Source organism: Sebastes umbrosus, chromosome 12 (genome assembly GCF_015220745.1).
Source record: "Sebastes umbrosus isolate fSebUmb1 chromosome 12, fSebUmb1.pri, whole genome shotgun sequence".
Classification (NCBI taxonomy): Eukaryota; Metazoa; Chordata; class Actinopteri; order Perciformes; family Sebastidae; genus Sebastes; species Sebastes umbrosus.
In genome coordinates, this window is record NC_051280.1 from 6,166,885 (window position 1) to 6,182,902 (window position 16,018).

General features: G+C 39.9%; 1 protein-coding gene across 1 annotated transcript in view; it reads right to left on the reverse strand.

Moving 5' to 3' along the window:
- Positions 1–3,703: 3,703 nt before the first annotated feature.
- The window catches only part of LOC119498365 (potassium voltage-gated channel subfamily B member 2-like), a 34,451-nt gene continuing 22,136 nt past the window's right edge, over positions 3,704–16,018 (reverse strand). The window contains exon 3 of the mRNA XM_037787196.1: positions 3,704–7,812. Within this exon, the coding sequence (XP_037643124.1) occupies positions 5,806–7,812 (2,007 nt within the window). The 3' untranslated portion in view covers positions 3,704–5,805. The remainder of the gene's footprint in view (positions 7,813–16,018) is intronic.

Genomic DNA, 16,018 nt, shown 5'->3' on the forward strand with positions numbered 1-16,018 from the left:
TGGACTGTAGTATTAGTATGTTTACTTTAACCGAGTATTTTTACAGTGTGGTATTAGTACTTGTACTGTAACAGGGTATTTTTACGGTGTGGTATTAGTACTTGTACTGCAAAGACACAAATTTCATATTTTTTTCGGGATGGTCGGCACGAAATCATTTCGTAATTCCACGTAATCGTGAACCAGGAAGTATAAAGAGCTGGAAGATGTATTAAAATCATTGACCAGCGCAGCTGATATTGAAATCACCCGAACCTCCCCTGGAGACATACTGTAGATCCCGTCCAAACGGGGCTTCAAATGTCCTTAAAAAGGCCACCGTAGAGAGGATAAACCTTTTATATATAAATAAAAACTTGACCTTTCCTCAAGACTTCTACATTTATGAGTAGCAAACTTGTCTTTCCATATTTCATCCATTCAGAAGTGTTTTTTTTTTTTTTTTAGTGAAACGAGCATTAGGACCGCTGGTCTGACTGCGCTGATAGCCAGTACTTTGATATTCTTTCATTTCTTTAATTTAAGTATCTTTAAATCAAGTAGTTTGAGGTGTTTTATTACCATGCATCTAGATACTTTACGGTTTATTTTAATCACATGTTACATTGTGATTGATGTAATTTACAGGGGAAACATTTTGCTATTAAACTACATAAATCAACTTTCAGTAAATGTTACTGTAACATGATTGTTCCTCTTCTAAGCAATAACATTTACTTTTGTTATATCATCTGTTGTTTGGTTGGATTTCTGTTGTTTTATAGTGGAGTTTTTATTACAGTTCATATATACTCTACAAGTCATATATAATGTGCCAAGTTTAACAATTTTTGGAACATGTTAAGGCCCTCAAAAATGCGATTCATTTGAGAGAAGAAAAATAATTCCTACAGTTTCAGTAGGGCCTTCGCTGGATTATTATTACTATAACATGTAAGCAACGTTGTAATGGTGCAGCACGTCATGGTGGCCCTAACACTAACTTCTTTATACTGTTGTAGTAATTTAATCTTTAACAATCATTTCATAAACTCATCATAGTTTGTCTTTGCAAAATCTTAATCTATAGTACAGTATAAAGTATATGTGGTAAATAATTTGCTCATGTTTGTGCATATAGTTTAGTAACAAATGTGTAAGAACCATATTACCAACACCATCTGACATGCAGTGAGGCTGCACATTTTGGGGCCCACTTCGCCAAGTTGCCTGTATCCACACATACACACACATGCATACACATAACACAAAACACACAAAAAGTAGGTCACATGAACACATTTATTTGTCTTGCATATTGGTAACTGAATCAAAAAGTCCCTATCATTCACTATGTATGTTACAAGATAATGAAACTGACTAATCATCACACAGGCTACTGTTAAACAAACAAAGTAGATGAGGGTGGAAGAGTGGAACATTAAAGAACAATAAAAGAAGGGAGAGGTGAAGAAGCAGGTTTTTAAGAGTCTGGTTTGGATGATTGTATCTAACTGTACAAAACCCGACATCAACAAAATACAAATGGAGATTTTGTGACATTTCTCAGATGACTGTGATGAGTTTGAGGTTGTCCAAAGGAAAGCCAAAGCAGTGTTCATGTGGTCCCTGATCCGCACAGAGACACTTCTGATCAAAACAAAACATGTCATGAACATGCGGAAGAATTTTGGAAGCTTGTTATTTTCAGTGGTTTTGTGAAAGGACAAGGGGCCATACGGTAGCATTTCTCAACCTTCACAATGTCAAAAATATTCTCCGTTATCATAAGAAGGGATTTCCAGTGAGATCAAGCTGTGGCTCAGTAAAGCTCTTATCTAATCAACTGCCTTGACCAGCCTGCTTGGGGATATTGGCTAACAGAAAGAAACAGTGTGCATACAATTAGAAATTAGCGCTCCCCAACACTTCCACTCACAAGATCTATAAAAAAGGAGTCATTTTTTTTTTTTTTTTTTTATCTCACACTGCATTTCTACTAGAAGCTACTGTACAGAAGTAAATCTGGTTGTCACATATCCGTATCCGTTCTTACTCTCGCCACGTCAAATACTGTTATAAAAAATTTTCCCAGGATGTTTTTTAAAGTGAAGAGGCGACACACTGAACTGCAGGCTGCAGAGTGTGTTAACCTCTGTGACCACCAGCAGCCCTCGTCTCATGTCATGTTGCTTTTTCATACGTCAGCGGACTAATTTGCCTAATCTCCACAGGTCTTTAGACCGCGGTGGAAACAAAGCCAACAGCGGGGGCACTGACCAAGTACCGGTATTTGACGCATTGAGGAGTGAGAACGGGTTGCCTATTGTGATCATTTTCCACATGCTGAGGGGTGGCAACCGTCTTGGTTGTGGTTAACCAACACCTTTTAAATGTCACATTTAGTACAGTGCTGCAGTTGGAAATATACAGTATATAGTACTGCTGCAGCACCAAATTGATCCAAGCTGAAGTCACTACTGAACATAATTGAAGCCTCTACTTTCCACAAAAAAGTTTCATTAGCTGAAAAAAAAAACGACATTGTGGCACAGTGAGGTTAGAACAGTAAGCTATGTTGCATGAGAACTAGATGACTGACTGGAGTTGATTAGAGAACACAAAGCTTTGCATATTTGCATATCAACATATCCACTAAACAGAGATAAACGAGAGAAAATCAGGACAAAAACAAAAAAATTGTACAGGTTTTTTTTCCCACCTTCTCATAAATTGTCTATTTATGAAAAGGCACCCATTTTTTTTAAATATACTGAGATGTTAACACACAGCTCCAAGTTCACCTTATAAAAATGCAATGAATTAGTTTCAACTGCAAACAAAAATATGACATCTTCATCTAGAAAGTATACTTAGAATTCATTTTTCACATTGTGACTGGTCCCATCACTACACACTCACTCTGCACTGTGTGAGTTATCCACAATTAGATGTGCGTTTGAGCGTGTCAGCATGCATTCAAATGAATGCACAGCTGATCTAATACAAATATGTCCATTAAATAAGATTACACAGAGTGCTAAAGAGGCATCAGGTTCTTCCATTCAAGTGCCTTAAGAACGCCTGTAGAGGGCACTCTTATACTACCTTCACAATACAACCAGCAGCCGTGCAAAAAAAACAAGCTGCACAGACACACATACCCCCCCTCCCCCCAGTCATCATACATGAACAAGCGCTGGGAAGAGCAGTACAAACTGTGTGTGGAATCACATGAATTCAGGGGCCACCTCCTTCAGTGGGCTTCAAAGGTGTAGCCTTTGCAGGACTTAAGGGCAGTAGGTTGAACCTGAACCTCCTCCCTCAAAGGATAGTGTATTTGTGTATTACCACTTGGTCTTGCATCGGTAGTTTTGTCCATTTTTCGAGTTAACTGCTGAGATCTGGGAGCATGGCGACATTGCTACAACAAAGTCCAACAAGTCGAGAAAACACAGTCAGATGATCAGACGGGTTTAAAACAAACCAACAGTTTACCCAGAGCATCTAAGCCACTTTATTTGGAGGTAAAACTAAAAGCGAAATTATGCTGATAATCCTTTATTGTATAGGAGAACTGTGTGCACACAAAGGGTCCAGTATGCTTGGAAGAAAGTTAGTTTGTACAACAGAAGTGTTTAGAAGGCAGGGGGGGAAACCTGCCTGCCTCCCTGATCACTCTCCAAGAACTCTTTTTTTCTCCGGTCTTTATAATCTTGATGAAATTAATAGCACCACTTTCAGGCGGTCTCTCCTCCGGCTGTCAAGGTGTTGCACTCAAAGCCTGAGGGAGAAGTTTAAACTGTTGTCACACCTCCACAAACCTGGTCAATCACTGTGGAAGTGATCGGTGAGTTGGCGGTTTGGGAAAGTTACAAGAATGGTTGGATTCAGCCTCCTCCCCAAGAAGCATACTGAAGGCCTAAAACCGAAATTATACTTTCCGCATCCACAAGGGTCCGCGTGCCGAAAATCGGCATCGGAAGGTGTACCCATAGACTCTGTCTGGAAACATACTTCCAATTTGTTGTGACTACACAAACTTGTCCGGACTTTTCCGCGCCGCCACTACGCTACCAGTGGTAGCATAACGATCTACTGCACATGTGTGGACTCCAGAAAGGAGTATAAACAGAAGTAATACGCGGCCATGGTGCAACTCTCCGTGTACACGTCCGATTGGGAGTAAAACCAAGGCTTACAGGTAGGTATATTGATGGATCCTTGGGTGATCTTTCCACATTTTGTCTTCGTTTTCTCTTCCAAATAAGTTTGACTGCTCATGTTGGTCGGTTTCCAACCAGTCTGATAGTTTGACTGCTCATGTTTCTTGACCCGTTGGTCTTCTTTTTATTGATGTCACCGTGTTCCCAGATCTCAACAATTAAATTGGTGTGCATATAGTGTTATTATTAGTGATAGAAAGAAGTTGTATTAAACCGGAATTACTCTTTAATAAAACAGTAGTCTCACAGAGACTAAAACAGATTGTGTTTGGGCGCTCTTCGTCAACTTCCTGAATTCAGGAGGGCAGCCTGAACACACCATTAAACAAGTGGCCGGTCAATGTTTTGATAAAGGATGGGAAAAGACGGTCAGCCATATTTGGAGGTTCCTTTGGAATGGTTCAAGCCACGTCGGCCTGCTATGACACATTCAGTACAGCAATGCATGACACTGAAGGAGGAGCCCCTGAGCTGGTACACAGGCAGTGTGAGATCACCCACACAGGAGCGATCAGTGAACTTGTACACTGTCCTTATATCTGATCATTTCACCTGTCTCCTTGTGAGTATTTTGTTTCCTTAGCTGTTTCTTTTCTTTTTTTAAGGACTTCTCTTATTCTAGAAGTGTGTGTCTAGCAGTAAATACAATAGCCTTTGCATCCCTAGTCTATTCCCTTTTCACCTTCAAGACCCTATTTCAGGTATTATAGAAAAAGGAGAGACAAAAATTCAAAACCAAAAAGAGAAACATACATAAAACTGAACATACACGGTCAGTGTTTAGGGATACAGCGGATGTCCTCCTGCACTGTATACAATGTTATGTGTGTCCAATGAAGTGATAAAGAGTGCTGTGTTTGATCTGGGTACCATTACAATAGCGTAATACCTAGATTGAGAGAATGATGAGTAAGCAAGACCCACTATACAGAATGAAGACTCATCATTTTTTCAAGTCTTGTAAAAGATCAATTTTGCTTAGATAATTGTAAAAAAATATTACTTCCCTCCACCTCCTGTCTTTCCTTGGTGTTATTAGTCCATCATAAGAAATAGGCCTAAATAGCAAGCAATAGGAAACTGTTGAGCTGTACACAAAAACTCTCTGAGGATAGTCGTAAATACTCTCATTTACACAAGGCTTCGTTTATGCTCACGTCTGAGCCCTAAAAGATTTATCAGTTGCTCTGCAGCATATCAGTCTGGTCTACAAAGAATACGTCAATAATACTGATATGAGACAGTGTCTTTCAGATAGTACCCAGACAGTGGGCATGTGCTTCTGACTTCCCTCAATGTAATAATAATAATAACAGCACCGCAGAGATGTCTGTTTCTGGATGGCAGTACTTTATAGTACTACTTTACAGTAGTAAAGAGATGAGACTCCAAAAGTCTTGTGGGGTATGACAAGTGCATCGCCCCAGAAAAACTATAACAACTGTCATGTGTGTTTCCATATTGTCTTTGTCAACAGGTGCACTACCCACACCAGGTAATAGTTGTTCCAGTTTATTCTGGGTAGTTGCCGTCATCCATCCCGTCAACCTTTTCATCAACCCATCCATTTGGCATCCCCATCTGTGAACTTTTCTCCGGCTCACATGGGCGTTTCACAGGGTGGTGACGCGTTTCCATCCCGAACAATGTGATTTTCTCGTTTCTCCCTACTCTGTTCTGCTCCATCCCTTCCTTCTTCTTCTTCCTCCCCTCCTTCCATAGTTGCTAGCTCCTGGGTGCAGTTGAGCGGGCTGGCTTTAGACTGCAGTGGGCTAGCGCTGCTGCCTGAGCCGACAGCAGACCTTTCCATGTGATTCTTCTCCTGGTGGCTTAAGCCTGTGAGCTGCCCTTCACCCTCTAAGCTCCTGGCTGCTGAACCCTCACCTCCCCCCTGGGAGTTGCTTGGACTGACAGATTGCTGGGCCGGAGACAGAGATTGCAGGATTGCCAGCGGAGACTTAACTTCATGGGTTACAGAGCTAGGAGAGGGAGAGAACCTGGAAACCATGTCGTCGGAAAGCAGCTGAGCAAGCTTGGCTGATCCAGTGGAGGCCAAGGTTGCTACAGGTGTCATCACCGCCATAAGCACGTCGTCTTGGGATCCAATGAAGTCAAACTTGTGGGCTCTTGTCTTTTTAGGGCTGCTATAATCTTGCAAGGAGCTGGAGATGCTGTCATAGGTCATTCCAGAGCTTTCGACACTTTCCATATCCATATCTCCAGTCCCACTTCCTTTGGGGGTGGACACAAACTCATACAAACCCTCTTTAATAATGGCCATTGGCTGGATGCTGTCAGGGCCTTTGCTCACCTCAATAGTGCTGATCTGAGTTAGATCCAAGGGAGGGGGGATGCGCGGGTTTCTAGCACTAGTGTTATCCCCTTCAGCGCTGGGGAGCAGAGAGCTTCTTTCCCCTCTTTCCACTAAAAGTTCATCAACCACATTGGAGAATTTCCTGGCAACTTCAGGCGAAGTTTGTCGGGCTTGAGTGGAAGTCAATGCTTTCATCTCCATCTGCTCCTCTTTGTTTCTCTCCGGCTGCTCCCGGATGGCTGCCGTCTTGTTGTAAGTGTCTTCCAGTCGCTTTGCGTTGAGTTTTTGAGGGGTAGTTTGAGACTTGACCCGTTCAGGGGAGCCTTGCTGAGCCACTTCCAGGTAATGAGAATGTTGGGACTTGACTGGGCTACCCACCTCTGCATTGGTGTAGTGTTTGTGGTAGCTCCAGCGGCTGGGCGACAGGTTATTGTCCAGAGGACACTTACTGTCCTCTCTCTTTTCCACCAACACATCTGTGAGTTCCATACTGCGTGCAAAAGCATCCTTTAGGTTAATAGAAATAATGCTTCCACTCCGTTTCGCTCTTTCAAGAGCTTCCCTCCTCTTGATGGCCTTCTCCTGCCTCTTCTGCTCTCGGTAGAACTCAGAGAAGTTGTTGACAATGATTGGGATGGGAAGGGCAATGACCAACACACCGGCTATGCAGCAAAGTCCACCTACAATCTTGCCCAGCAGGGTTTGTGGGTAGATGTCTCCATAACCAACAGTAGTCATAGTAATGGTAGCCCACCAGAAGGAGGCAGGGATACTGGTGAATTTGGTGGCGTCCTCGTCCTTCTCAGCAAAGAACACCAAGCTAGAGAAGATCATAATGCCCATGGCTAAGAAGAGGATCAGTAGACCCAACTCATTATAGCTCCTTCGCAAAGTGAAGCCCAAAGACTGGAGTCCTGTCGAGTGCCTGGCCAGCTTCAGGATCCTCAGGATCCTCATAATTCGGAAGATCTGGACCACACGGCGCACGTTCTGGAACTGCATTACGTTCTTGTTAGACTCCGTTAGGCAGAGGGTCACATAGTAAGGCAGGATAGCCAGCAAATCAATGATGTTCAGTGGTGCTTTGATGAAATCCCACTTGTTGGGTGCTGAGAGCAGACGTAGTATGTACTCCATGGTGAACCAGGCAATGCAGACAGCTTCTACGTGGGCTAGACTGGGGTTGTCATTGAACTGTCCAAATTCATCTACCACCTGGAGCTCCGGTAGGGTGTTTAGGGACAACGAGATGGTGGAAATGATGATGAACAGGATGGAGATCATAGCCAGGACCTGCAAGACAAAGAAAAGATTGTGGGTTACTGTATTAGCTGAGCATATTTTTAGTTCCATACAGTACATATCCACATATCTGTACATAGACAAACGAAAGCATGCAGAGCTTGCTTGGTCAAATCCGGTGTGCCAATATGGGATGCAACATGTTAGTCCTGTAATTGTTTTTAGCCACCTTAGCTGCATAGCTCTAGGGACGGCAATGTCAGCCAATCTGTCCACCACTTTGGTTCAGATTGAAATGTCTCCACAACTGTTGAATCGTGTTCCCAAGAGGATGAGTCCTGAGGACTTCGGGGATCCCTTGACTTTTCAAGTAAAATGTCATCACAATTATTGAACGGCTTGCTATACAATTTGGTACAGTTGTTCCCCACAGGATGAAAAGAAAGGACTTTAGTAATCCCATAACTTTTCATCTAGTGCCATAATTAAGTTGAAATATCAATTTGTCCCATACTTTGGTTTATGACCAAAAAGCTCACAAACTAATACCATTCTCATCAGCCTCACCTGTACTTTGTGTACAGTGCTAATTAGCAATTATTAGCATGCTAATGTAAAACGAAACATCAGCATGTTAATCATTAAGGGATGTTAGCTTACTGACATCAGCATTTAGCTCAAACCCCCTGTGTTCTGCCAGATTTCAGTGACACCTAGTAGCCCAATCAGAGCCTCAAACCCACCCAATTTCCATAGAAGTGGATTCTTACTATATGCCTCTGGTCTTCTGTTTTATCTTTATAATTAGGTGAACCAAAATGCGCTAATAAAAAATGATCTACACCCAGTCGTTTAGACTTAGTCTGTCTAAAACCAGATGTAAGCTTTTACAACTGTTTTTTTATGACAGAGTTGGTGGATAATAATTTGAAAAGGAAAATGTTTCAGCCTATTTGTATTACAGGTAAGATAAATTTACACATTATACTACATTTTGGATTGACAAAATAGTACAAAATGTAGCTCAAATTATCAAAAGCCACCCCAAACATTTTTGCCTGCCCAATCAAATAGAAAGTACCCCACTTTGGTGGAAAACCACCCAATCTAGCAACACTGCTAACAACACTGCTGGCATAGCTGTACACTTTAAATATTTTTGGGAACCTTTTACATTGCACCCAAATGTTTTTTTTTCAAGTCCACAGGGGGCCTTTGTACATACTTTGGGATGTGGCTGTTTGATTTATTTAGCATCTCTATTTCATCATTACTATGTTTTGAACCAAAACTAAAAGACACATCAAGTGTGTCATATATGTTACATTAGCAATACATATTTTAAACAAGATAGGATTTGGATCCTTGTAGTGTTTATTTATTGTCCTTTTTTCTTGCAAACCTGCAAAGCCAGTAGAGGTGAGGTGCTACTAAAGTATGGTGCTAACTCTATTGCATTCTCTCCTATAGGACAATGATGTGGATCGTTCAAACGGGGACTTCTGACCAGGAATCATTGGCGCTGCCCCCCCAACCTCAACCTTCATGGCTGCTTTCGTGTCACACTAATCAGCTCAAAACAATCTTCAGAATTGACATGACAAACGCATAAATAAGACTAAAACTATAAAGCCCCACTAGTGGCTCCTAGTAGCTGCAGTGTTCATTTCATTCCACTACACAAATATGTTAGACTCAATCAACAACATACTGATGCTTTAGCTCTTCTTAGAGCCTCAACAGTGAGGCAAAAAAGTTTGTTCTGAGGGCACTGATGAAGGGTTGGCAAAGGTCATTTTTTATCCAGTATTCATAAGATGATTTAGCTCTGAAAGCTGTGTCATGTTATGCATAGTGACAGTCGCCCCTCTAACCATCTTCTCCTCATGACCTCTGATTGCAAAACGAGTCTAACGAAGAACACACTGGCTGCAAACCTCACACTCATTTGGCAAGATTCTCATGAAAACTATTTTCCTTTGTTAGAGCTGTACTTGCTCTACCACACGTTGTTCAGAGCAGGCTTTCATACAAATGGTTTTATGTGAAAAGAACAAGACCAACAAAGTCACAATTGGTGCCGCACATCCTCGTAAAACTAATGACCATTAAAAGAAGAGCCATTTTCTCTCTGGTGGATTTCTCTCTGGGGGCGCATTCACAAAACATCCTATGGCTAAAAGTAGCTCTTAATTGGCCGAGGAAGGACAAACTCCTAAAAATAAGGGCCGTGTCAGTCCTAACTCTAAGACTTCTAAGTTTCTGGTCTTAAAAAGCCTCCTAACTCTGAGAAAAGTTAGAGGCAGTCTAGAGGTCTCCCGTATTTTGATGACGACCATTTGATAAGGGTTCAATCAGCTCACCAACAAATCAAAAAATCAACATGACATCATCAGAGTTATCTCACCATTTACAAGCCTACGTTACAAACTAGAGCTGTGGAGTTTAAACGATGTGACCAGACTGTTACCAGGCAGAGGTTTTAATGAAAGACTCTATCAAGTTGCATTATGGGAAGTGTGGGTGGCATTTTTGGGAATTTGATTAAAAATCGTGTTTTTTGGACCTTTTTTTATTTTTTTTATCTCCCTCCTGTGAGTCCCCCGTCTTAATGAAAGTACAATACTAAATCCCTGGAATATCTATTCAAAATATGCAATCAACCACTGTTGGTCATTTTGAATTTTGAATAAGACTTTCTTGAACTCTTTCTTTCTGTGAGGTCAGTATCCCCTTCTCTTGCTGCTTCTTGTGTGTCAACTGAGCCGAAACAGCCTCTTTTACTAATTGGTTAAATTTTCCCCACAATGCACTAGAAAGATTTGGTCACCATGGGCCAGCAGACATTCAAGCAAAAATATTAAACATTTGCTGAGTAAAATGTAAAAGACGGAGTTATAGTTTTTACCCCTACATATTTAAAGCTGCAGTTGGTAACTTTTATAAAAAAAAATAACTATCATATTTGCTCAAACTGTCACTATATCCTGACAGTAGTACAGGAGACAGATAATCTGTGGAAATATCATGTTCCTCTGCCTCCTTTTACTGCTCCTAATAGCATTTGCAAGGTTGCAATCAGAGCCAGGGAGTCTCTAACGCAGCTGTCAATCGCTCTCTGTGAAGCTTGTGAATTCCAATCAAACGGTCAAACTAGGCAGCGCTGATCAAATATGAATCAATATTCTGTTACTGTAATGTCTATTTCTCTCCTCAGATGTTTTCAGAAACATCTTGTAGTGTACTGTTTAGCTGTAAAATGATAAAGTTTGCTCCGGTAAGATGGTGGCCGGTTCACAAACATTCTCATTTACTGTTAACATTACACTAAAATGTTTCTGACAACATTTGAGGAGAAAAATAGGCATTACAGTAACAGAATATTGATTGATATTTGATCAGCGCTGCCTAGTTTGACCATTTGGTCGGAATTAGTGAGTGATTGACAGCTGCGTTAGAGACTCCTCGGCTCCGATTGTTTTGTTTTTTTATTTTCCTTTGGGCGTGGTGGAATCTTGCAAATGCCGTTAGGAGCACTAGGAGGAGGCAGAGGAACATGATTTTTTTTCACAGATTATCTGTCTCATGTACTACTGTCAGAATATAGTGACAGTTTGAACAAATATGACAAAAAGTTGTTTTTATAAAACTGTAGCTTTTAACTTCACAGGTGATTTATGAACCTTTGAGACAGTTTTTTCCTCCAACCCATATTCATTCCTGCTCCCGGCTGATTAGAAGTCACAGCAGTCCTACTGTACTTGTCACAGGACGGCTCACCTAGAAAAATGGACTTAGGGGATTCAACACCACTCCCTTATACCTGTTAAAAAAAAAACTAAACTTGAATGTCCTAGTGGAGTGAGGTAGCTGAAGCATGTGCGCTCTGAGTCTTCTCTCTGCAGCCCTTGCTAAGACATTTCAGGATAATTGTAATAGGATTGCGTTGCTATCTATAGAAAGGATAGAGAGAGGTTAGAAGTGTTTACTCATTATTTCCTCCCCCAAGAGGAAGAATCAAGCAATAGGTGGACACACCCGAGAAAAGGGTTATACCAAAATAGAATATAATGAACAAAGGTCAGACAAAAAAAAAGAAAGTATATGTCAAAAGAGCCTGATAATGAGTGACAGGAAACACTGAGAGATGCTGTTTCTAAGTGAACCGAGACGGTTGTGCATCATGCTCTGTGCATGTGTGCTGGTGAGTTGATTACAACGGTGAGTGATTGCATCAGGAATTTAAAGATACACTCCCTGATTTTGTGAGAATGTCCGATTGAGTGCTTATACAAATGATGTTAGAAATGTAGTCTGAACTACAAGAAACAAGTAAAAGCAATAAAATTAGCTTAAATAAGGCTGTTTTTTCAGACGAGATAATATGTTTGGAGATTCAAGACAATTACCTAAACAGGGTTTTTCATAGGTGGTACCATCTTGACCCTCCTAGAGGGTCCGAGGTCATGATGGTCTGCTCCCCCAGAAGAAAATGTTGTTCATTTTAAAAGTTAAATGCATCAATCTGGTGCATTTTGAGAGCAACATTAAGAGGCTCGAACTATTAAAATATCTTGTAAACGATTTTGTGCTCTAGCAATGGTGAACTATAGCCTGCTCAAATACTGTACTTAAATACAATTTTGAGTTACTTGAGTATTTCCATTTTATGTAACTTTATAGCCCACTTCTACTCCACTACATCTCAGAAGGAAATATTCTAATTTTTCACTTCACAATATTAGTTTCTAGCTTTGTACAGATTCAGATTCTTTATACTAAATATAAACCAACTAATAAACTATGGTGTATTATTAAGTAGTATATTATTATTAAGCATATAAAGTAGTTAGAGCTGGAGGCCACGTAATTTTCTACAGATAAAAACCCCTACCTAAAGATGTAATAAGTAACAGAAATACCATATGGGTTGTCTGTCTCATATTTAATGTAAAACTCTCCCAAGTAACAAGTTAGATAATTGTAGTTAAGCAATATTAATAATAATAATCTATGCATTTTCTGCTATCTAGAAACTATTCTGTGCTAAAAAGAAACTAAACTATCTGTGTTCATGTTTTCCATGCTGTGTATGCTGCAGCATACAGCACCCTCTTTGTCCTTTAGACTGGCCTGGTTTAGAGTGGATGGAAGGCAAATACCTGGACAAATATATAATGCATCATACATTATTATATCTGTAACAACAATATACTTTGTAGCAAAGTGCTCTGTTACTCAATGAGTATAAATAGACTAGTTTTTAGAAGTGTATAAAGGCTTGAGTGTTAGCCTGCTCGGGCATCAAATACTGACACTAGGTCAGTGCCCCTTGACATCTTGATACAGACGCACCGAGGCACCCCTTAACGTCTGTATGAGACGCAGCCTACTGGATTCTCAAATAACTCCAATGTAAACCCACTTGTGTCATTATTAGGGTATCAAAGCAATGGACGTATTATTAAGAGCGAGAAATTACGCAAAGGGTGGGAGGGAGGTTTGGTTTTGGACAGGTCAAACAAACACAGGACTTTTAACTCAGGGGGCCGCTGTTCGTGTCCCGTGTGAAACCAAAAGTTGAGTTATTTTTACTGACGACGTCACTGAGGCACATGACGTTATGTCCGTAGCTTAAAGGTAGGGTCGGTAATGCTGAGAAACTAGCAAAAGTACACTAGATTTTTTGGTGCAGCCTACACTTTTCCAATGAAAGTAGCTAGCAGCACTAGCTCCAGAAGTCCCTAAATCTAGAGAGAAAGTAGCCAAGTCGGCAACACTGACAGTCTGTCCCTTCAGGCCTCCCTCCAAAGACACTCCCCAAAAATTATCATTATGAACACAAACAACAAAAATGGGCTTGTGGAAGACTGCGGTGATGTGCAATGAGTGCACAGGTAGAGTGCACACAGGTGGACAGGCAGGTAGCCTGTCCAATCATTTCATTCCGCCCGAACGAAATGATTATTAATAGTCATTAATTATTATTATTAATGTTAATTACAGTCCTGCGACAGCCAAAGATACCGTTTTTTTAAATATTTTTTTTGTGATAGCATTGATTTATTGGTTGCTGTCGGGATGTAATGAGCATTCCAACAAATATAACAAAATATGTATTTGAACAACACTACCAACCCTAGCTTTATGTTACTTATGAGACGTACTTATGTTAATTCAAACCATGATCTTTTTGTCAAACCTTAACCAAGTATCTTTGTTGCCTAAACCTAACCGCGACCGTTTCATAACGTTAACCACGTTACGTTAACCACATAACGTTAATTGTGACCGTTTCACAATGTTACGTTAACCGTGTTACGTTAACTGTGACCGCTTCACAACGTTAACCACGTTACGTTAACCACGTTACGTTAACCACGTTACGTTAACCATGACCGTTTCACAAGGTTAACCACGTTACGTTAACTGCAACCATTTCACAAGGTTGTAATTAAAGACAGTATGTAATTATGATCAATTAATAAACATAAAAAAATGAAAAATAAAGATAATTATATGTACCAATTGATTGTTGTACATCTTTATTCTGTCTTTAGATGATAAAGTGTAATAATAATAATTATTATTATTATAGATATAACATATCAATATAATACAAAATAAATATTTGAAATTAGGGCTGTCAAAGTTAGCGCACTAATAACGCGTTAAAGCAAATTTGTTTTAACGCAACTAATTTCTTTAACGCATTAACGCAACTTGCGGTTAGATACTGGTATCATATGAAACTAGAAAACCTAAAGAGTCCAAACTCACGCTACATTTTGGTGAGGAAAAACTGTCATGGCCATTTTCAAAGGGGTCCCTTGACCTCTAACCTCCAGATATGTGAATGAAAATGGGTTCTATGGGTACCCACGAGTCTCCCCTTTACAGACATGCCCACTTTATGATAATCACATGCAGTTTGGGGCAAGTCATAGTCAAGTCAGCACACTGACACATTGACAGCTGTTGTTACCTGTTGGGCTGCAGTTTGCCATGTTATGATTCGAGCATATTTTTTATGCTTAATGCAGTATCTGTGAGGGTTTCTGGACAATATCTGTCATTGTTTTGTGTTAACTGATTTTCAATAATAAATATTTACATACATTTGCATAAAGCAGTCCACTCCCATGTTGATAGTAGTATTAAATACTTGACAAATCTCCCTTTAAGGTACATTTTGAACATATAATAATAATAATATAATATACACATGTATAATGTACATGTGTGATTAATTTGCTATTAATCATGATTAAATATGTTAATAGATTGACAGGATTAATTGAAATTTAAAATGGAATTACAAAATTCATTTATTTGAATAAATGTATATTGTTCTTTTTCTTATTCCACTTACTCATTAGTCCTCCTATCATATTCCTTTTCACAATTTCACAAAGAGTGTACACTTACTTTTAAAAATTTAATAAAAATGAGATCTAGGACCAATTCAAATATTAATCACTTAACGGCAGAATAAGGAAATAGAATAACTGTTTAATGGTTATAAGTTTAATGTCTGTTTATTTTTTCTCACACTTTTTAACTTACTTATTAAACTGTGATTAGATAGAATGAGTCAGCACAAGTAGCTCATTTCTTTAATAAACGTACCTTTATTTGATTTAAAGTTAAAGGATTTAAATGCTCAGTTATAAAAGGGAAAACATTTATTAACATCATTAATCTTTTGCACTTTTTTTATTCTTCTATGACAACTGTGCCTGACACTTAAGAGAGAGAGTTGCTGTGAAATCGTGATGGAAGGATTGTCTCGGTCGTTTCCGGTCGTTAGACCGTCTGGCCTATCAAAGTCATGTATGTCAAAGGACACAGCGCATTACAGCATTACACAGTGTACAGTATCTCTCCTGCTTCATAATCCTCATTCAGACTGAGCGACTTTGTTTCAGACAAAAAAAAGACAACATAAACAGACTGCAACACAAACAAGAAAAAGAAAACAGAGAGAAACAAATAGAAAAAGAAGAGAGAAGATAGATAGAAAGCCACAGAGAGAGACCGGAAGACGGGACAAAGGACAGGTGTATCAAAGTGTGTCCACACTGCAGCGTCTTAATGGCTTAATGGCTGCCAAATGCTGTGACCTTGGCACCCACAGGGCAGATCTAAAGCAATACCAGGAACACACAAGCTGCTTTAGAAGCTGCGCAGTGGAGGAAGAATTAATGGAGGCTCCACATTTAAGACTCCGCTGCTCAATTACTATTTGAGTTTGCAT